At 31.4% G+C, this 20,125-nt stretch overlaps 2 protein-coding genes across 3 annotated transcripts; both read right to left on the bottom strand.

The window, feature by feature from the left end:
* Positions 1 to 432: 432 nt before the first annotated feature.
* On the bottom strand, positions 433 to 3,845 carry Varp (putative VPS9-ankyrin repeat-containing protein). Of its 2 annotated transcripts, none has more exons than XM_013314045.1 (2): positions 3,593 to 3,845; positions 433 to 3,513 (listed from the first exon to the last, which is right to left on the bottom strand). In XM_013314045.1, the coding sequence occupies exon 2, from the start codon at positions 3,511 to 3,513 to the stop codon at positions 730 to 732; it is 2,784 nt and encodes a 927-aa protein (XP_013169499.1). In that variant the 5' UTR covers positions 3,593 to 3,845; the 3' UTR covers positions 433 to 729. The 2 variants fall into 2 exon arrangements, with proteins under 2 accessions (XP_013169499.1, XP_013169500.1); XM_013314046.1 differs by having other exon boundaries at positions 3,743 to 3,845.
* Positions 3,846 to 4,134: 289 nt separating this feature from the next.
* LOC106118920 (uncharacterized) lies at positions 4,135 to 5,797 on the bottom strand. The gene is made up of 3 exons (XM_013313682.1): positions 5,754 to 5,797; positions 5,034 to 5,229; positions 4,135 to 4,339 (listed from the first exon to the last, which is right to left on the bottom strand). The coding sequence occupies exons 1-3, from the start codon at positions 5,763 to 5,765 to the stop codon at positions 4,143 to 4,145; spliced, it is 405 nt and encodes a 134-aa protein (XP_013169136.1). The 5' UTR covers positions 5,766 to 5,797; the 3' UTR covers positions 4,135 to 4,142.
* Positions 5,798 to 20,125: the final 14,328 nt, after the last annotated feature.

The following is a 20,125-nucleotide window of genomic DNA, read 5'->3' as shown; positions in this document are numbered from 1 at the left end:
TGTTATTATTTCACACTACATACTTATAACCTTATTTCTTTTAAAATGCCATCATTTTTCAATATAAAATAAGCAATAACTATAGTTATTTTTTATATAATATTCTTAAAGCGAGTGTCATGGTATTATATATCACATATTTTAATATACAAATATTGTAATAAGTATACAAAAGTAAAAAATTTACAGTGGGTTTCTGACATCAAAATCTCTGTATAAAACAAATCGTCATCCTTGTCATTATCTTTAAAAAAACAGAAATAATATGTTTAAACAAGGATTTTGGTCTCAGAACCCCATGGTAAGCAATTCATAAAAAAAACAATAATGAGTGTATGATATATATAATCAGTCTTATTTATAATTTGATAATGTTTATGGCACAAACAACACAAAAAAACAGATAAATATTTGTGCTGTAAATAAAAAAAATCTTATAATATATAATTATTTCTTATACATAATATAGACTGAAGACATAAATGACAAATATTTTACCCGATATCAAAATTAAGGATTCAAGAATAGTATTATTCTTTCATCAAGTTAGTCAGAGAATCGTTTAATGTCGACTTAAACTATGTTTATTCTCCCCTTATTGATTAGTTAACGATATTGTGGCTGGAATTCATTAATTGGTTACATTTCAACATATTAAATCATGTCAAAGGAATGTTAACATTTGATAAAAATCAATTATAAACCCTAATAGTTAATTATTAATATGAATTACTTATTTTTATCTAATTTACTTGCATATTTTTCTATTAAATCTATTATAGTTAAATGGACTTTCTTTTTAGCTACATCTAATGCTGATTTTTCAGTACCATCTAGTAAAGATAGATCTGGGTTATAGTTTAAAAGTACTTTAGTAGCGCCAATGTTACCCATGTCACTAGAATTATGCAAAGCTGTACTCCCTGCGGAGTCAATTGAATTTATATTTGCCCCATTGTCAAGAAGTAAACTAATAACATTAGATTTGTTGTATATAGCAGCCAAATGCAAAGGATTTTGACCTTTCTTATTTACGCAATTAACATTAGCTTTGTTATTTAATAATATTTTACATAAATCTTCCATACCAAATCGTGCAGCGTAGTGTAATGCTGTGAAACCGTTTGTATCAGCAAAATTGATATCAAAATCTGCTATTTGAGGTTGTGTTTTCTTACAAAATTGACATTCGCATAGTGGATGACAAAGTGGTCCTTTAGATGCAAGCCTGTCCTCCGTATTTGTTTCATAATCAATATTCAAATAGAAACAGGCAAGCTTTATATCACCATATGTAATTGCTTGTAACACTCTATCTATTCTTTTCAAATTCTCTACGGCTTTTGAAGCGTTATTACTTATATCTCTATTTTTAAAATTTAACTTACCCAGTTTAAAGATTTCAGAATTATCAGATTTACAATTTAATTTCTTTATGTCCGAACTTGTTATGTGAATGTATTCAAATAATGTCGGTGTAGATGATTTTAAAACATGTAAAATTCTTAAATTATGAGCATAATCAAATGCACTTTTATTATTTTTATTCTGTAATGTTGGTTCTGCACCGTTCTCTATCAACAACCGAGCTATCCCTTCATAGCCCCATTTAGATGCTAAATGTAAAGGTGTGTTTCCAATTTCATTGACACAATTGATCCTCATTTTTTTTCTACCATGCTCTGCGAAATAAATAAGTGCTTTAACACAATTCAAATGTCCATTATTTACTGCCAAATGCAAAGGTGTGTTTTTGTCTACATTCGGATAGTTAATATTTGCTCCAGAATGTAATAACAATAATAGTGCATTTTGATGTCCTCTTGAAGCAGCATAATGTAAAGGAATACATTCATTAAGATCTGTTGCATTTACATCAGCACCCATATCTAATAATATTTCTACTATTGCTGCTTTTCCGTGGATACAAGCAACATGCAATGGAGTGAGACCATGACTGTCTCTTGATGAAGTTGTTGGTGATGTCTTTAAAAGATTCTTTGAGATTTTGAACCAACATTTTTTACAATTGCATAATGGATGACAAAGTTTTTGGTATATTTCTGTATCACTATTACTGTCCTCATCATCTAAGTCATTGTTGTTCATAGTTTCTTCTAATGCTATTTTAAGAATGCTTTTTTCGTTCTGTTGAATACTTTTTAAATGTTTCTGATTTCTTTCTAATATATCTTGGACCAGTTCTGTATGATTAGCTTTAATAAGCTCAAACACATATTCGAGTGTTTCTTCTCTGCAGTTTGTTTCAGATGTTGCTATGGACTCTGTCAAGCTACTCTTTCTTTGTTTATTGTCTTGTAAATTTTCTTCAGTAAGGTTACTTTCATAGTAATGAGATTCAGGGTCAGGAGGACCGGCTAATGCACCTGATTGTATGTGCTCTATGACAGCTTCAAGTGTGGTGATAAGAAAAGAACTTTCATCTCCATCTCCTCTACCAACTCCGCTGAAGCGAAATTCCTTCATATAAGTTAGCTGACTGTACCATGTAGGTAAACCAGATTTGATAAGAAGGAAAACAAAAACAGGTAAAAGATCATCAGCAGTTAAAAGTACAACATTATTGCTATTGTCAATTTTATTGACAGCATTTAAAGCTTGTTTTAAACAGAGAATTTTTTCCAAAGAAGTATTATATGAATCAATTTTAGATAATATCTGTTTTGCTTTAGGTACAGCATGATATAGTTCTTTCTTTATTTCTAAATCTCTAAGTTGAATGTCCGACATGTTTCTTATTTTTTTATTCAAGTGAGAATCTTCATAGGCACAACTGGTACATATTGATTTGAATAATGTATCAAATAAAAGGTGTTGCATGTAACTTTCTACAGCTAACTTAATATTATCTAAGATATGTTTAGAAGCTTTTGATTTCTCACGAAGTCTTCTATTTTGCAGTGTTGTTTGCAGGCATTGTGTATAAAGTTCACTGATTGCTTCTTTAAGAGTTCCAATAGCTATAGGTAGAGTTGGATGCTTCTTTAGAAATATTTGTACATTCAATTCTATTTGATCAAGAACCTGACGGCCTGCTGCTTGTGTCCACAAAAGGTCAATGCAGTCATTTATAGAAACAAGACAATCTTTAGTCACAACATTATCACTTGTAGTTGCAGTAGGTTCTAGAGAACTTTCTATACACCACACTTTGTATTTAATTAAATCTTCAGTATAAAAAGTTTCTTCAAACAGTATATGGCTTTGTAGAGGCAGACCTTTGGTAAGTTCTAAGGTAATTACTTTATTATTGACTGTAACTTGTTTTTCTGTTAATGTGCTATAATGGGTTTCTGGAAGTTCCTCACTAGGCACTAAAATGTGCGCTCCGAAGTCTTCTATAGTGAATACTCGAGTATTTAGACTCCCGATACGAGGTACGCAAATTATCCAAGACTGTGTAATACAATGTTGAAATAAATTTGTATACTCATTTCTCAGTTCCATAAAAAAAGGATTATCTGATATTATTTCGTCATATGCACCCTCCATCTGAAATCGAGAATTGATATTGAGTAAAGAAATAGAATTTATTAAAACCGGCTTACACTGTAACATGATAATACTTTACCTTCAAGTTGTTCTTTATAGAGGATATATGTTAATTTCTTTTTAAAATAAACTAATATTTAACACTATTTAATCACAAGATCACGTTAAGAAAAATACATTGGAAAATGTAAGAGAAAAAATATTTCAAAACTTATGTATTTCAACGCACCGCAGAAACACTATCCGCTTTTGCACTGTGCGAACCAACACTAACTAATTACAAAAGTCGACGACAGACCAAGTTAAGAATTTAGATGTGGGAAAAGACAAGGATTTTTGCAGAACGGTCAATTACAATGACATTGACAGATTGTCAAGTTGAACTGACTTTTGCTATGACATTGACAGTAACTTAATTTTGTTTTAAGTAGCGTTGACTTCTAGTCTTTTAAGTTAAAAAGAACAGTGTTCTTATTTTTATTGTTTGTGTTTTCAAAGTGATCAACTTAAGAAGAAATGAAAGGATATGTTTACAAAATATTTTTAATATTTAAATACATAATTGTAATATTATCTAAGTGGAACCATTAAAACATTCTATGATTTAAAAACAGAATAATTATGGATTATTATCCTCGGCCTCTTCCTCCGAGTCCGCCTATTCCTCGGCCGCCCAACCCTCTTGCGCCAAAACCTCTTGCTCCAACAGATCTGGCACCAAATCCTCTACCGGGAGCTCCTCTTGGACCAAATCCCCTACCAAATCCTCCAATTCCACCTCCTCCAACTAATATAGGTAACGATTCAGGACGCGGAGTGTAACGATCTAAAAATTAAAAACACACGTGTTAATTTATTCTTTACCTATTTATTTTAGCTACGTGCTCTATTGGAGGATTTTTTGATGTTTCTTTTAATTAGTAAACTCACACTGCTATGTCCACAGCGTAGGAAAATCACTAGAGATAACTCAATATGAACGCTTTACAAAACAGCAGAGGAATTAACTATATTAAGTAAAACTTTAACATCTTTTTGACGATAATAAAAATCTCTTATCTGCCGTTTCTATTTCTTTGAGATTATGCAAAGAACTTTTGAGCATTTTAAAGTGGTTGGGTAGGTAAGTGGATTTTAGAATTTATTATCGACGCCTTTGCTTAAATTTATTATAGTTAAACCTCAAATTCAAATATACACTTTATCTTTATTCCCTTTTCATTGCTTTACTTTGGAAACCAATACTTGTTTATCAGTAAACGGTAAAAAGGACATTTACCTGGATGCTTTTATTGTATTGCTACAACATTTGTATTGAAAAAATAAAAAATAATAAACCAAATCCATATTACAAACTTTTAATACGAATATGCGCCATGCAATCTAAACTTCAAACCCAAAGAGATGGCAGACCAAAAGCCCTAGGATCCTAGGCCTATCATTGAAAATATCGGAAATCTATTAACTCGAATCAAACGATGTATACTCGTATAAGTAAATATTAAAAACTTTATACTTACATCTGTCTGATTGCCTCTTAATTATGATGTGCGTTTCTCTAGCGTTATCTGTTTGATCATCGTGGAACAATATATCCTTTATAGGATTATCTTTTAAACTTCTCACAGTTTGCACTTCATTTCTTGTTGAATTAGCCATTTGTAATAATATTAAAAGAAGTATCGTGCTTGTAGTAAACCATTGAAAGAATCGTACCTAAAAATAATAAAAAATAGTTTATTATTTCACTTCTGAACTCTTGAATTGGTCACTAAGGGAAACCCTAATTGTAGCTGTAGCATGTAAACCCTTAGGGTATTAAGTAGTTTAAACAATCATTAAAGGTTTTCACTACGTCAATTAGCGTACAATGATTTCAAATATTAATGCAATAATTTCCAAACTAATTGTTAATGACAATTGAACTGAATTCGAATTCCAAATTGAAAAAGTCTTTATTTTAATTAATAACAACGTTACGAAATTATAATATTTTAAAATTGTCTCAACAATATAATAAACTAGCTGTCGCCCGCGCTTTCGTCCGTGCGGAATAAAAAATAAAACTTAAAAGTAGCCTATATGTTCTTCCAGACTTTGTTCTATGCCAAATTTAAGCACGATCCGTTGAGCCGTTCCGGAGATACCTTCAAACAAACATCCATCCATCTAAACTTTCGCATTTATATTAGTAAGATATTAAAAAAAAGAAATATATTTTTGCAATAAATAAAACTCACATTGGTTATCATTGTTAGAAGTTTTGCGATCACACTGGCGTAAGTAGTTGTTTATTGTTACTTATAAAGGTGTTTATTTAGCACATTGCTTGTGATAATTGATGAATAAATGGAATTCGTTATAAATTTATATTAGTACCTTGTACATTAATTGTAACTAGAGGTGAAGTTGTGGCTAAAAATATTATTGTAAAGATTATTTACAAATTATATTACTGGCATGTTTATATATCCTTATAGAAAAAAAAAATATCTGTGGCAAAATTGCCGTGACTTTCTCCAAATACAAGTACAAAAAACATATTCTTGTCTCTGATGAAAAAATACGTTTTTAGACATGTTTTTGGAGAATATAAGCCAATGTTTATTACGATAAGTTACTGCATCATCATTACGAGGTCAATGTATTGCGTTTACATCTGAGTGCTATCAGTTTTATCCAAGGTTGTTCATCGACTCTCTCAATCGACCTTCCGCTACCATAAATGATTATTCCACTTTTATCTTGACTTGATTTATTAATAATATAGAGCAAATAAATAATTACACAATTAAGCTGCTTTTATTATCTGTGTGTTCAAGTTATCAAGGACATAGCAGACACTGGCCGGAAATAAAAATTTGAGTACGTGGTCATTGGCCTGGGCCGGACGGAAAGCACAGACGGATTAAAGGGACGCAGCGCTATGTAAAATCGAACAAAACAAACTAAAATCAGTTGCGGGCAGTGCGTGCGGTGGGTTCGGTGTGGGCCAATGGATGCGTACATTTAATTTAGAAAGTGTGTTGGTTTTATATTCACTATCAATAGAATGAAATTAACCGATTTCGCTTAAGATGGCCAACAACTGGCGGTTCACCTTGTCTCCTAATTTGTTGTAGGAACTAATTCCTATAATACTATAAATAGAACGAGAAATCCTTAGTTTTATTTATAGTTATTATTGACTCGACTTAGCAAGGTTGGATTTACAACTATAAATTCTTCAAGTAATGATGCTAACAATACTCGTAGTTTATGATTGTTTTAGGACTCAAAGATTTTTATATAATTAATAATTCTACTAAATAAAATATCGGAACATTTTTTTTCACAGGATACATTAATTAAAATCAACACGCTGAAACAACAATGGAATCAAATTATAAAAATGAATATTTATGGAAATATGCGACCATTGTACAATTGAAAATTAAACACAACCCTCGTTTATCTTTATTAAATTTTATATTAAGTAACTATGTCGACTGAAGAAATGCGAGTTAATTTCATGTTACATTAATAATAAGGTAAAATGCAACATTACTGAAACCATAACCAATTAATTTTGCCCCAATTAACTAATTTTAGGCCTTCGAAAATAAGCATAAGTAAGTTAAGGAAGGTTTTGTTTAGGTCAACATTATGGATCCCAGTACGATAATCCATTACTTATTTTTACATCTACACGTTGGTTATACTCAAACACAAGCACAATTCTATAACAACGTTTTCGAATGCAATTTATTCATAATTCAAATACCATTAAAGTTGCTTTTATCCATCAATATTTCGAAAAACACTGGTTGGAATACGAAACATTTAATTTGAAATGTAATCGAACATGGAATTGTTATTTTCATTCTATTTTAGTCTCGCGTGAGCTCGTGTGATATAATGAATCGGAAAAGTTTTTATCTGCGTATAGACAATAGGTTATTTTATTTCAGTCATGTGACAGTTGTCAGCTGACAGTTGCTAAACAATGACAAATGACAATTGTAAAAAATAATGGCGGGAAAACAAAATTTGTAAATATACTGCATGGATTTTATAATAGTTTATTCTTTCCATACAGCAATCAGACAAAAATAGGGCAGTATGCTATTTATAGTATACAAAACTCTAAACATAAGTACAGCATTCTCAATGAGGATAAAAATGGCGGGCTGGTGTCTATGAGTCCTTGAGAAGGTTTTACCGACTCCTTCAACTCGCTAAATGCACTATAACGCTTGAAAGACATTGCTAAGCTTAAAATGCACCTCTAAAATGTATTAACACACCTATAAATATGCCTAAATATTAAATAAATAAAAATAAATGTAAATGAATTTAGAAATTGTGGTTGTTGTGTAAAAATATATATTTCATTTAAATATTTCTGACAGTGTAAATAAATTAAAAGTATAATGAGCTAAGAAACACGAATTTAGCGTTAAAAGAATTGATCCTAAAATTAATTGAGGAGTTACACAAAACGCATTCGCTTCGAAGCGATTCCATAGCGAACTTCAAAATTATATGGAACAGACGCGCGAAAATCGCGTGATTTATTGAAAAATAATTGTAAGTTCTATACATTTTTGAAGTTCATTATGAAATCGTAGCGAATGCACTTAATCTAACCCCTCTGCGCCGATTAGAAATCATTCAAAACAAAGGAATGATATGAGACAGATTTGAAAATGTTAATACAAAATATTATCTATATAAAAATAATGATTTTTAAATATTATCAAACGTAGTAGTATAGTCACTTATATGTGTATGTAATACACATATTAATGGTTATGTGTACCATAACAAGAGCAATAAAGTTTATGTTATACTTGGTAAACGGGGCTCGTAAATTGGCGCGTTATTAATTTTTGATCGCGCGCCGTTTCAATCTGAATCAGTATTCGAGATTCATCGTCGCGCGAACTCGTTATGATAATTAATTGCATTACTGTATACCAGTTCGTTTATTCCACACCTACGCTGTTTGTAAACTTTAATATTTATAATACGAAACTTAATCCAGTTGTTATTTAAAAATGCATGAACTACGACTTAATACGTACTTTTATATTTCAGACATAAGATCTGACTAAACTAGATAATTATCATTATTAATGTCACAGATAGATGTAATTTAGACAAATTGTAAAAAGTGTGAGTCGGTGGCTTAGTGGTCAAGCACTTGACTTGCAATCTGCAGGTCCTGGGTTCGAATCCCGCCATGTACCAATGTGTTTTTCGATTTCCGATTTACATATGTACATTTATCCGACGTTCTTACGGTGAAGGAAAACATCGTGATGCGTGATATCTCAGATATGTGCAGGTTGCATCACGTCTCAAAGATATGTATGAAGTCAACCAACCCGCACTTGGCCAGCGTGGTTGAGTATGGCCTAATCACCCTTAACTTAGGGTAGGCTCCGATCCCCTCGGTGGGGACGTATAGTGAGCTGATGATGATGATGTAAAAAGTCTGCATATATCATATCGAATGTATCCATGAATTCAAGGCATGCTAGGCAAGTTATAAATGGGAGGAACTTATAATAGGTTGGTTATATAAACAACATAATCTACTTCAAGTTTGCAACATTAATGACAAAACAGATGAATATATTGACTCAAGTATTTCATGTAACGTTCACACCATTTAACTTTCCACTCAACGGTTTGATGCCGTATCTATACCTAGTTTATATTCTGTATAAATTGTATCACAAATAAATTCTTTTCATACAACAAACGTTATGACTTTTTTACGTAAGCGAAAAATAATTCTACGACTTTTATACGTGATATTACTGCTATGTTTTAACACATCAAAGGACGAAGAAGAGTATAAAAATAAGGTATTACCACTGCAAAAAAAAGATAAAAAAATTGAAATAGGAAAATATATAGTATCGTAAAATGGTTACTCAGATATAGGCTTATAACATTGGTCCTATGCTAATTGCTAAGAAGACGTTTTGGATTGAATTTGCCATTTATGTTCATTTACGTCTCAGCAGTTACACGTACAGATGTCGTTCCTTTAGCTTTGATTTGCATCAAGTAATATGCACATAAATTTCCATTCAAGAGTACTTTCATGCGAAAATATGCCACCCATTGTCCGGTTCCCGTACATACGAAATTAGTTACGGGGACCACTTATCACGAAAGAGGATGGAGGAACGACTAATTGTCTTTAATAGTACTCCAAATAATTTACATGTTGACGAGCTAAAAAGTTATCCTTATTGTTAGATGAATTAAATATGACTAATATTGTTAATGCGAATGTTTAGATGGGTGGATGGATGTTTGTTCGAATGGCTAAGCTGATTTTGATTAAATTTAGCACATATGTAGAACATAGTCTGGAAGAACACATAGGGTACTTATACATTGTTTTTTTTTATTCTGCGCGGATGGAGTCGCGGGCGATAGTTAGTTAAGAATAAATAGAATACATTCGTCAACATGCACAATATTGAACAATAATATTATAATATAATATCAAATGTGATATTAGTCGTCTTATGAAGTGTTATTTAAATATTTATTCGAATTCAAGGTCAGCAACTATCATGTCAGCTATGCATTTTTTAGGCTGGGTATATAAGGTTACAAATGAGCAAGCGGTCACCTGATATCTGATCCTAGGCTCGTAGTCTACCCAAGTTAGGGGTAAGGTTAGGAAGGTAAGGCCAAAGTCAAACATACTGGCTCCGTGAGGGTTGATTGACTTCACACATATCTTTGAATTGAAAATATTATAAGTTTTTAATAACTTATAGATTAGAATTTTTTTAAGATTAATATGATTTATATCTAAACTTTCTACTTATAGATTAAATGTTTATTTTTTAAAAATAGGGCAGAAATTATTAAAAAATGTTGATATAGGATGAAGAGAATTATATAAAGGCCATACATATAAAATATTATTAAAAATATTTAATTATTATTAATTATAATAATTATTATAAATAATTTAAAATTTATTTATTTAGATTGTATGTTTAATACGTATTGTATTAAATTTTATTATTATGATTTAGAATAGTAGACGTAAACGTGCTTGAAAATTAGAACATCCTGTACTAAAATCAATGCAGCATGCACTAATAGCTGGCTATTAGAACGGCTACCGTATAATGACGTAATAATTTAAAATGGCCATCGATTGTTACTCGTATTTTATATACTAAATGTTGATTTTGTTAAAATTTTTAACGTTCAATTCATGTTACAATCTGTGAAAAAATGTGGTGTAAATCGAAACACGTACACATCGGCACGTCGAGTAATGCAATTCCGAATCGTAATTAAACGAATAACTCATCACCGTCCATCCGAAATACGGAAATGTAACCCAATCACTGTTATATGTGAAATATTTCACAAATAACAAGTTATTTTAAAATCATATTATGTATTCTACTTGTATAATTAAATATGTTAACATAACCAATATATATTTTTTTATATTACAAGGTGGCAAACGCGCGAGCGGTCACCTGAAATCGCCGAAATAGCGAAGCGACCGTTGCCTATAGACATACGCAATTGCTTATGCGTTGCCTACCTTTAATCGACGGAGGAGAGGATGCACAGAGAGAAAATAATACCATAAATAACCAATATAATGGTAAAAGTTGGAAGAAATTTAAAACTCGGGTTACTCTGGTTACAGAATTTTAAAGCCAGCTACACACCTTAAGTTTTAAAAGTCCGACTGTTCAGTTAAATTTAAAGTGTGTTGCTGGTATACTATGTTATCTATCTTACCGTTTATATTTTAAACCGCTATATTTTCCATAAATTATATGTTATTAAAATCAGACTATCCTTCCTCTTAGTATAAATTAAACTTTTATCTCTCAAGGACTATAACGGTAAGCCTTTATGGCGAATGAAAACAGAGACGCAAGTAATTATGACACCCTGGTCGCATCCCTTCTGCAAACGAGTGGGTAGGGCTCCGCTAAAAGCATATTTAAGCCGACTAAATAATTCAAACCAGAGAATTACGCGTTGAAAGTTACATCTTTGGTGACACTTCTTTTGCATTTTCCATTTACTTGCTCGAGTTTTTTTTGATGTCGTCACGTAATTGGAGTTACGTAAGAGTTTCTGACATCATAAAAGAGTTATATTTTATATATATATTAACTATCTAAACATATATATATCCGTACTTTTTAATTAGTACTTTTTCATGTACTTCTACTTTCTACGCAATTTTAGACATTATTAGTTAGAATCCTTTGGCGCGTATGGCGCGCTTTCGTTACCAAGTCAAGTGTCAGATTGATTAGTGAGGGGACATAGACGTTGATATATTAATAAGGTTGGTTTCGCCGGTACACCGGCACAGTGTCGGATTTTTTTCCTAACAGTATATTGTTGGTAGTATATTATGTTGATCGTAAATTGGGGGCAATTATATCAGCTTTACATTCTAGACGACACACTAATTGAAGTAGGTTAAGTATAAGGAATGGAAGCCATATTACTTGGTGTATCTATTACATCTTTTCTATTCCGTTTCCAGAAACTGGCACATACTCTACTAGTGTACACTTTTCTTCAATAAAGAGCATTGACATCGATTTTACTCGTAGAATATACTAGAAAATCCACAAAACATTAATTTTTGTCAGTTATCAACTTCGATTCCATCTATTTATTTATTTATGCGGAGTTCTGATACCAAAATCATTGTTTAAAACATATTGTCATCTCTGTTTTGTCCTAGATAATGAGAGGGATAACTATATGTTTTATAGAGATTTTAGTCTCGGAAATCAAAGGTTAATCCTTGTTATTTTCACAAGATAAACTAATTAAAACGTACCTGATCCTTGTTGTGTGTTATGAATGAATGATCTGTTGTTTCTTTACTTCTTATTACTATAGTATTGATTTTTTAATCTGCTCATGAATATTAGCTTTTATATTCAAGATTTTCATTATTACATTTTACGTTATTCCTGTTGCTTTCACTAGAGAAACGAATTACTTTAATGACTTATTCAGGGGCTGTAAATATTTGCACCAAAGGCAACATTGAAGACGTTAAAAGCATCTTTCTGAATGCTGTCTGTATTTTCCTTGCCGGCTTTATGGTCACGGATTTTGTAAAGGAGTCCTTCTTTAAAAATATCTTTTAATCTTAATTATTTTGCTCTTTCTTACTTTGTTAACGATTTAACTAACTAAAAAGCAACTGGCACAAACAGAACATATTAAAGTATTGTTCGTCATCTGCCTATTCTTATCCCTACTTATATGGGTTCGTGCGTCAGGTTTTTAAACCTTTATATTATGGCTTAATTTTACGGCCGGCCTGTCGCAGACCCTACTTGAGAGTTAAATAAATTAAAAAAAAATATATTAAATTATAGCCAAAGAGTAATAGTAATTTTTTTAAATGTGTAGAATGTATACTACTACTTATTAGTTGTTTTTCTTTTTTTATTGTTAAGTAACGTTAAAAAGTTTTTGACCTCTTTTTATTACGTGAAAGATATAATAAAATTAATGAACTTCATATTACAGTAATTTAAATAATTTTGGTATGTTAACAATATTACTTAACATTGTTTTTTTTATATCATAAGGTGGCAAACGAGCTAGCGGCCACCTGAAATCGTTGAAATAGCGAAGTGACCGTTGCCCATAGACATACGCAATTGCATATGCGTTGCCTACCTTTAATTGACGGAGGAGAGGATGCACAGAAAGAAAATATTTTCCTCTTCCATGCATCCTCTCATCCGGAAAGTCCTCTTCCACTTCCCATCCTTTCTTTATAAGAAAAAAGGCTGGGAAGGGAAAGAGGATTAAATTAGGCCTCCGGGACGCATACTCAGCAGACGAAACGCGGAATTGCTTTCACTTCACGAATTGTGTTCATTTTATTTATTTAATAATTTCTTTCAGATTAGAAAACAATTAGTAATACAAATTATATAAGCTATATTTTGAAAATTAAATCCCAGCTTCGAAGTTTGTCTTATTCATAAAATTTATGACTTATTTCATAGCCAGGTATATTTGAGTACAGTTTTTCATCGTCATGAAAACCATTTGCAAGCACTAAAAAGTGTAGAAAAAGACCTATTCAAAGGTTCTTTTCTCTACATCGTAGCTAACGCAAACTTTTCAAAACATATTTAAAATTATGGAATAATACAGCTCAGGATTCTCTGGTTTTTTTTATTAAATGCTAAAAGGCCTTGGATTCAATGAAAAAAGTCAGTACTTTGCATGTTGGATGGTGTACTTGTAAGTTTTAAAAAGTTTTAATAACTTCATTACTTGTCACGGCAAAGTGAATACTTTGTTACGATTAAGTTATAAAAAGTCGCAACGAAACTCAACCTTAACTACTATTGCTTCTATAATTGCTTTAAACTGAGACAGGATTTATTATTTTTCGTGGAATAAGTTATTAAAATCTTTTCATCATCAGCTCACTATACGTCCCCACCGAGGGGCTCGGAGCCTACCCTAAGTTAAGGGTGATTAGGCCATAGTCAACCACGCTGGCCCACTGCGGGTTGGTTGACTTCACACATGTCTTAAATTTGCATCAAGATGTTTTCCTTCACCGTAAGAACGTCGGATAAATGTACATATGTAAATCGGAAATCGAAAAACACATTGGTACATGGAGGGAATCGAACCCAGGACCTGCAGATTGCAACTCAAGTGCTTAAAACCAAAATTTAAAATCTTTTACAACCTTGTCATTGCGAATCAATGAATATGTTTTTTTTTTGTTTATGTCAGTCACTCTTTAAGTTAACATGTTTATCTATGGTTTAATCCTTATTAACGTTTTTATAAGTTTCTTTGAGTTGTCGTGATAATATTATATATTAAGAGAAGTTTTACCCCATACCTATATTTTTGAGTTTATTACATAAATAGTTTCTACGTATTTATTACGTTTATTATATACTACTATGTGCAGTAAAAATATTAAATATTTATTTAGTTTTATAACCGAAATAACGTAGTAACAAGTTTGTAGGTTATAATTAACTAACTAGTTTAATTAAAATATGAAATGTCTTTAGAATCAGTTATCTACATTTAATAATGAGGAAAGTAATATTGAGGAGAAAACTTCCAGGTAACCGTAAAGTTTATTCTAAAGACTGAATTGCAACATTCGCGGCAAAAGTTTCATGTCTAAAGGTTTTCATTAGGAGTTACTTTACTGGGATTTACCATTACATTACTTTTTTAATCTGTAAATGTGGCGATGTAATTTATGAGAAAATTAACGAATAATTCCACTAATTTCATATCTTTTGCTTTTTTGTAGGATTAACCTTTTTAAATATTACCTTCTTATTTTTTTGCTGCGCGGAAGTGACGTCTGCGGCACCTCTATTTATAATCTGTGTCATTTGATAGTTCTACCCAAACACCGCTGTTATTTAACTAATCTGTGGACGACATAGACTACTTAACATCACGTCAACCTTTTGCTTTTATTTCATACGGCACAGGTAATATAGTAACAAATGATGGCAATATTTGTCATAATTATTTTATTTCAAAACGAATGTTAAAATACTGGCAGTTAAGCGTGTAATAACTAGAAATATAAATCTGTGTGGATATTGCGGTAGTTGAAGAGGCACTGTCCGGACTCTTTAGTGTGCAAGTGAATATCAGCGAGAATATGAAGTGGTTAATTTGAATTCTGCCCGGGAATGAGCGGCCGGTACAGCGCGGCGGCTTCGCGCTTATATTGGTAAAAAGACAAGAGGTAAGTCTTTTTTATACGTAGGAAATGTTTCGTTAATTTTATGTAGGAAAAGATTTCAACAAAATAGCAGCGAAAAATTGTACTTAACTATACTTATTAGATTACGATGGTTCCCAAAGTGTTGCAGCTGAACCCTTTGTGATCCACAAAAGATCCATCGGGAGTATTCGATAGCAATGGTAGGAACAAAGTGTTCAAAAATTGAACAAAGAATGTAGCAGCTATAGTTTACCTAGATCAATAAATTTTTGAAAGGGTCTACAAGATTTTTTTTGATAATCTCTAGTGTAGATAGTCATGAAGTTCTTAAACTCTTGACATATATACTTTAAATTAATTAATAACGTCGTAAGAATTTATGCCATGTTTAAATATTAATATTTTTAACTTGAACTGCTGTAAAATAGGCCTGAGGAATGTTTACAAGAAATTTTAGCTGCTTTAAACAAAAGACGCAGAAAACAAAGACGAGGAACGTTTCTCGAGAACTTAATTATGTACTCCGACGTTACATTACATTGTCCAAGTGGCGACGCTTTGATCCTTTTTAAATTATTAAACAGTAACGTTCCGTAACAATGTTTTCGTGATATTTATTTTTATATTAGAGGTCATATATATTTTTTCATAATGTGTACCTTCAAAACTATAAAAAATCGATTAGTTTAATCACTACCTTCAATTTACGCGGATAGAGTCGACAGATAGTTTACAATAAACGTAGTAATTTTGTATCGTTGATCTTTTAAATATTTTATTTTGAAATAATTAACCCTTGTGTTCATTTTGTATAGTATACCATACATACAACTTTATAAAAATATACGATCACTATAAAATATAATAATTTTTAACCTACTTTTATTAAACACATGACATTTCTAGACGTTTTTTTTGCTTTTCATTAAAAAAGTAATCTTGCCACAATAAGGGTTAAAAAAAACTTGTAAATCGGTAATTCATTTTTTGTTTAAATTAGTTAAATTGTTTTATTTTTTACGTAAAATTTAAATGAATTTATGCATGAGTTGGTATGTTTATATTGAGTCTGGGCATCCATTAGCTATCTAACGAAGGCTTACAAACGGCTAGTGATAATGGGAAATGGATTAAAGAGAAAATCCTAATGGTAGCCAGAGCTTTGAATTAAACGCTGTTGCATATTTATTTTCCACCAGTACTGTTCTAAATAACATGTGCAAATACCCCTTTATACTTTGAACAAGATAATTAAATAACTAAAAAAGATACAGTTGATATTAGAAATAAATAAAGAATGTAATTAATTTTACGTAAAATAAAATGTATTGTTAAAAATCCTATCCGAGTATATTTATGTATATAAAAATTATTTTATGACATATTTATCATTTACACTAATCTTGTTTAGATGGATTAATGGATTGCTGGATGTTTCTATGAAGGTATCTCTACAACGGCTTTGTCATGAAATTTGACATACATATAGAACATAATCTGGAAGAACACTAACTTATTATGGTTTTTTTAATACTATGTTGGCGAAGTCGCGCGCGACAGCTAGTGACACATATGAAATGCGTTGTCTGTATTACTCATCGTATTTCGTATTTATTAATAGCAAGCCTGTAGCAATTTACCTCGATTGTGAACAAAGACTCATTAATTCTGTACCTTGTAGTGCAACACATGACATCCAATTCGGAAAGTTGGTAATGGAACTGTAACTTTAACAAAGCTCGAATACAAAAGCATAAAGCAGTGGAAACCATCACTATCAGGCAATCATCTAAATGAAAGCGAACTACGGTGACAACCCTATACTACCCTTTATATACACACGATTCATGTTTCAACATTGCTTTACTTGTTGTTTTTTTTTATAGAATGTGGCAAACGAGCAAGCGGCCTATAATAGCACAATATTAGGTCGCCGGGATTTCGAAACCTTTTGGAAGTAAGCGGTCCGAAATGTATGTATAATATATAGAATTTGTTTTTTTTTTATTTTATATTTAGTTTCAAGAATTCCGTGGTTTATAATAGCTATTTTATAAATGAAATTAGAAACTTTTAGAACTTACTTTATTATCTACCTCATGGATACTATTAACATAAAAACATGATTTTTTTCAAATCATTTAATATTTTTAAATTAATATTATCAATGCGGCGCGGAAATAGAAAGGAAATGTCGCTCTTTAATCTTTTATAAGTCTCAAAGCCTTGCCATTTAAGTAGTAAAATGTAAAAGTACAAAATTACCTTCTCGAGAAAGATTACTTCTTTGTTTTGAATCTTTCCATTTAATATAAAGTTAATAAAGTAACATCATCATAAAAATCTTGTCAACTCTAAAGGATATATGGCTAGGTGTAAAAACTTAAAAAAAAATACAATAGCGACCATAACTTCGTGCGCGTATTTTAAGTAAAAAAAAGTTACTAAAAGAGGACAGTAATGATGAAATAATTTACAATATAATTTTGCTAAAACTTTGTTAAATCTTGCTTCAATGTTTCCTACAGTTACTGTACAAACGCGCGGCTACGTATAGGTTAAAATATTATATCATAACTAGCTGTCACCCGCCACTCCGTCCGCGCGGAATTAAAAAACAATGAGTAGCCTATGTGCTCTTCCAGACTATGTTCTACATCTCTGACAAATTTCATCAAGATCCGTTGAACCGTTCCGGAGATACCTTCAAACAAACATCCATCCATCTATCCATCTAAACATTTGGATTTATAATATTAGTAAGATACCTAATCTTTTATAATTTACTGGCTAATTGAGCATAACAGTTGATCAAGAATGGTTATTATTAAAACAGACTTGCTTTACTTAATTCAAAATTTAAAGAGCAAAGTAAACTGCGCGGAACATTCGCAGCTCGCGGTACGTCCCGGACAGAATTCAAATTAACCACTTCATATTCTCGCTCACATTCACTTAAACATTAAAGAGACCACGCAGTGCCTCTTCAAACTACCCTCTGCTCTCTACATTTTTACTACTCTACATTTTTTTACTTATAATTTGCATTGCTCTCAGTATTTTTCATCAAAAATAGGTGAAACGTAGATAATTATTACAGTAAAAATATATAAAAAATTATACTACTTGGTACGGGAGTTAGAAAAATAAGGTAGACAACTTAATAATGTAGAGTCCCGCTAAGTCTGCTACACCTAATGCGAATGTTTAGACGGATGTACGTTTGAAGGTATCTCTAGAACAGCTGGACTTCTCTGGATGAAATTTGGGATACGTATAGATCATAGGCTGGAACACATAGGCTACTAATTATATATTTTTTCATTCCGCGTAGACGGAATGGCGGGCTACCGCTAGTCTTAAATATCTCATAACAGTATTGATCGTTCGGAGTATGTTCAACTTTTTAATTTTATCGTTTATTTTTACATCTCTCTTATCTCGTTTTATTCGGGAAAAGAACGTGGACGAACAGTTTTGCATTTACAAGAGAAAGGGAAATAGCCAATGCAAAACTGGAACCGAATTTTTAGATAGAAAGAAACGTTTCATTCTGAATTCCAGTTGTTCTGGATCCGTTTTGTAAAAGTAAATGCACACTACATTTCTTTTACTGACTGTTCTAAAACAATTAAATTCATTTACTCCGTTTCCATTGAGTTTCAATGAAAATTAAGTAAATTTTATGTCAAATTATAAAACGCTGGTTTGTAGATTTGTATCAAAAATATGAGTTTAACTATATTACTAATGCGAATGTTCAGATGGATGTATCTTTGTTTGAAGGTATCACCAGAACGGCTAAAGTTCTTTGGATGAAATTTGGCATACGTATAGAATATAGTCTGGAAGAACACATAGCCTACTTTTTAAGTTTTTTAAATTCCGCGCGGACGGAGACGCGGTTCGACAGCTAGTACTTAATAATATTAATATAATGGTTTAAGTTTTTTTAGACAAATATTGGAAATTTACAGCGCGAGTTTATCATAAAATAGGATCGAATAAAAATAAGAAATTAAAAATGCAAACGAATATTAACTCGAGCGAATTATCAAGCTTTTTCGCATATTTGATGAGTTCACAACGAATGAAACCGTAAAATCTATAAATAACCTCGATTCCATTTATTGGGAATTTAAACGAAACACTATCGCATATATATTTGATATTGAGGCACAATTATATTTTACAAAGTTTTACAGTTTAAGATTTGAAAAATTATTTCATACTTGGGAAGCTACACTATCCTCAGCCGACATAGGCTATATCTTACTTCTTACTAATATTATAAATGCGAATGTTTGAATAGATGGCTGTTTGAAGGTATCTCCAGAGTGGCTCAATAGATCTGACTGAAATTTGGCATATATGTACATAGACTGGGAGAACACATAGACTTTTTATTAAGTTTTTTTTTTAATTCCGCGCGGATGGAGTCGTAGGTGACAGATAGTTTATTACTAAATTTTTAATTAATTTGGAATGGCTTAAATCACATAAGATCTTAACTACTACTAGTTTTTTTTTAAATTCCGTGCGAAGTCTCGGGCAACTTCTAGTAAATAATATACTTAAATAAATCATAATATAGTAAGTTTTACTATAATAGTAATGTATATTTTTAGCTTTACGGTGTAGTGAATGCTGCGTTCAATTTAATCCCGGGCGCGGGATATCGCGAGGTAACTTCCTTCCGGACCCGTCTTCCTGATCCTCTACACTGTTATCTATGGCACAGTTGTACTAAACATTTTATGATATTCCTAACCGCCGTTTATTCCTAGATATTACGTTATAAAAGTATAAATAAAAAATGTATTAATAATGAAAATAGAAAATGATGTTGGT

Source organism: Papilio xuthus, unplaced genomic scaffold (assembly GCF_000836235.2).
Source record: "Papilio xuthus unplaced genomic scaffold, Pxut_1.1 DF827542.1, whole genome shotgun sequence".
In the NCBI taxonomy this organism is placed as follows: Eukaryota; Metazoa; Arthropoda; class Insecta; order Lepidoptera; family Papilionidae; genus Papilio; species Papilio xuthus.
Note: the sequence above shows the minus strand (reverse complement) of the source record. Positions and strands in the feature narration are given on the sequence as shown.

What these genes read in the sequence shown, in the direction of transcription:
- Varp (XM_013314045.1), bottom strand. Translation starts at nt 3,513, where the DNA reads ATGGAGGGTGCATATGACGAAATAATATCAGATAATCCTTTTTTTATG.
- LOC106118920 (XM_013313682.1), bottom strand. An exon ending in TAAGAGGCAATCAGACAGAT is followed by an intron (nt 4,340 to 5,033) that starts GTAAGTATAAAG and finishes TTTAATTTTTAG; the next exon opens with ATCGTTACACTCCGCGTCCT.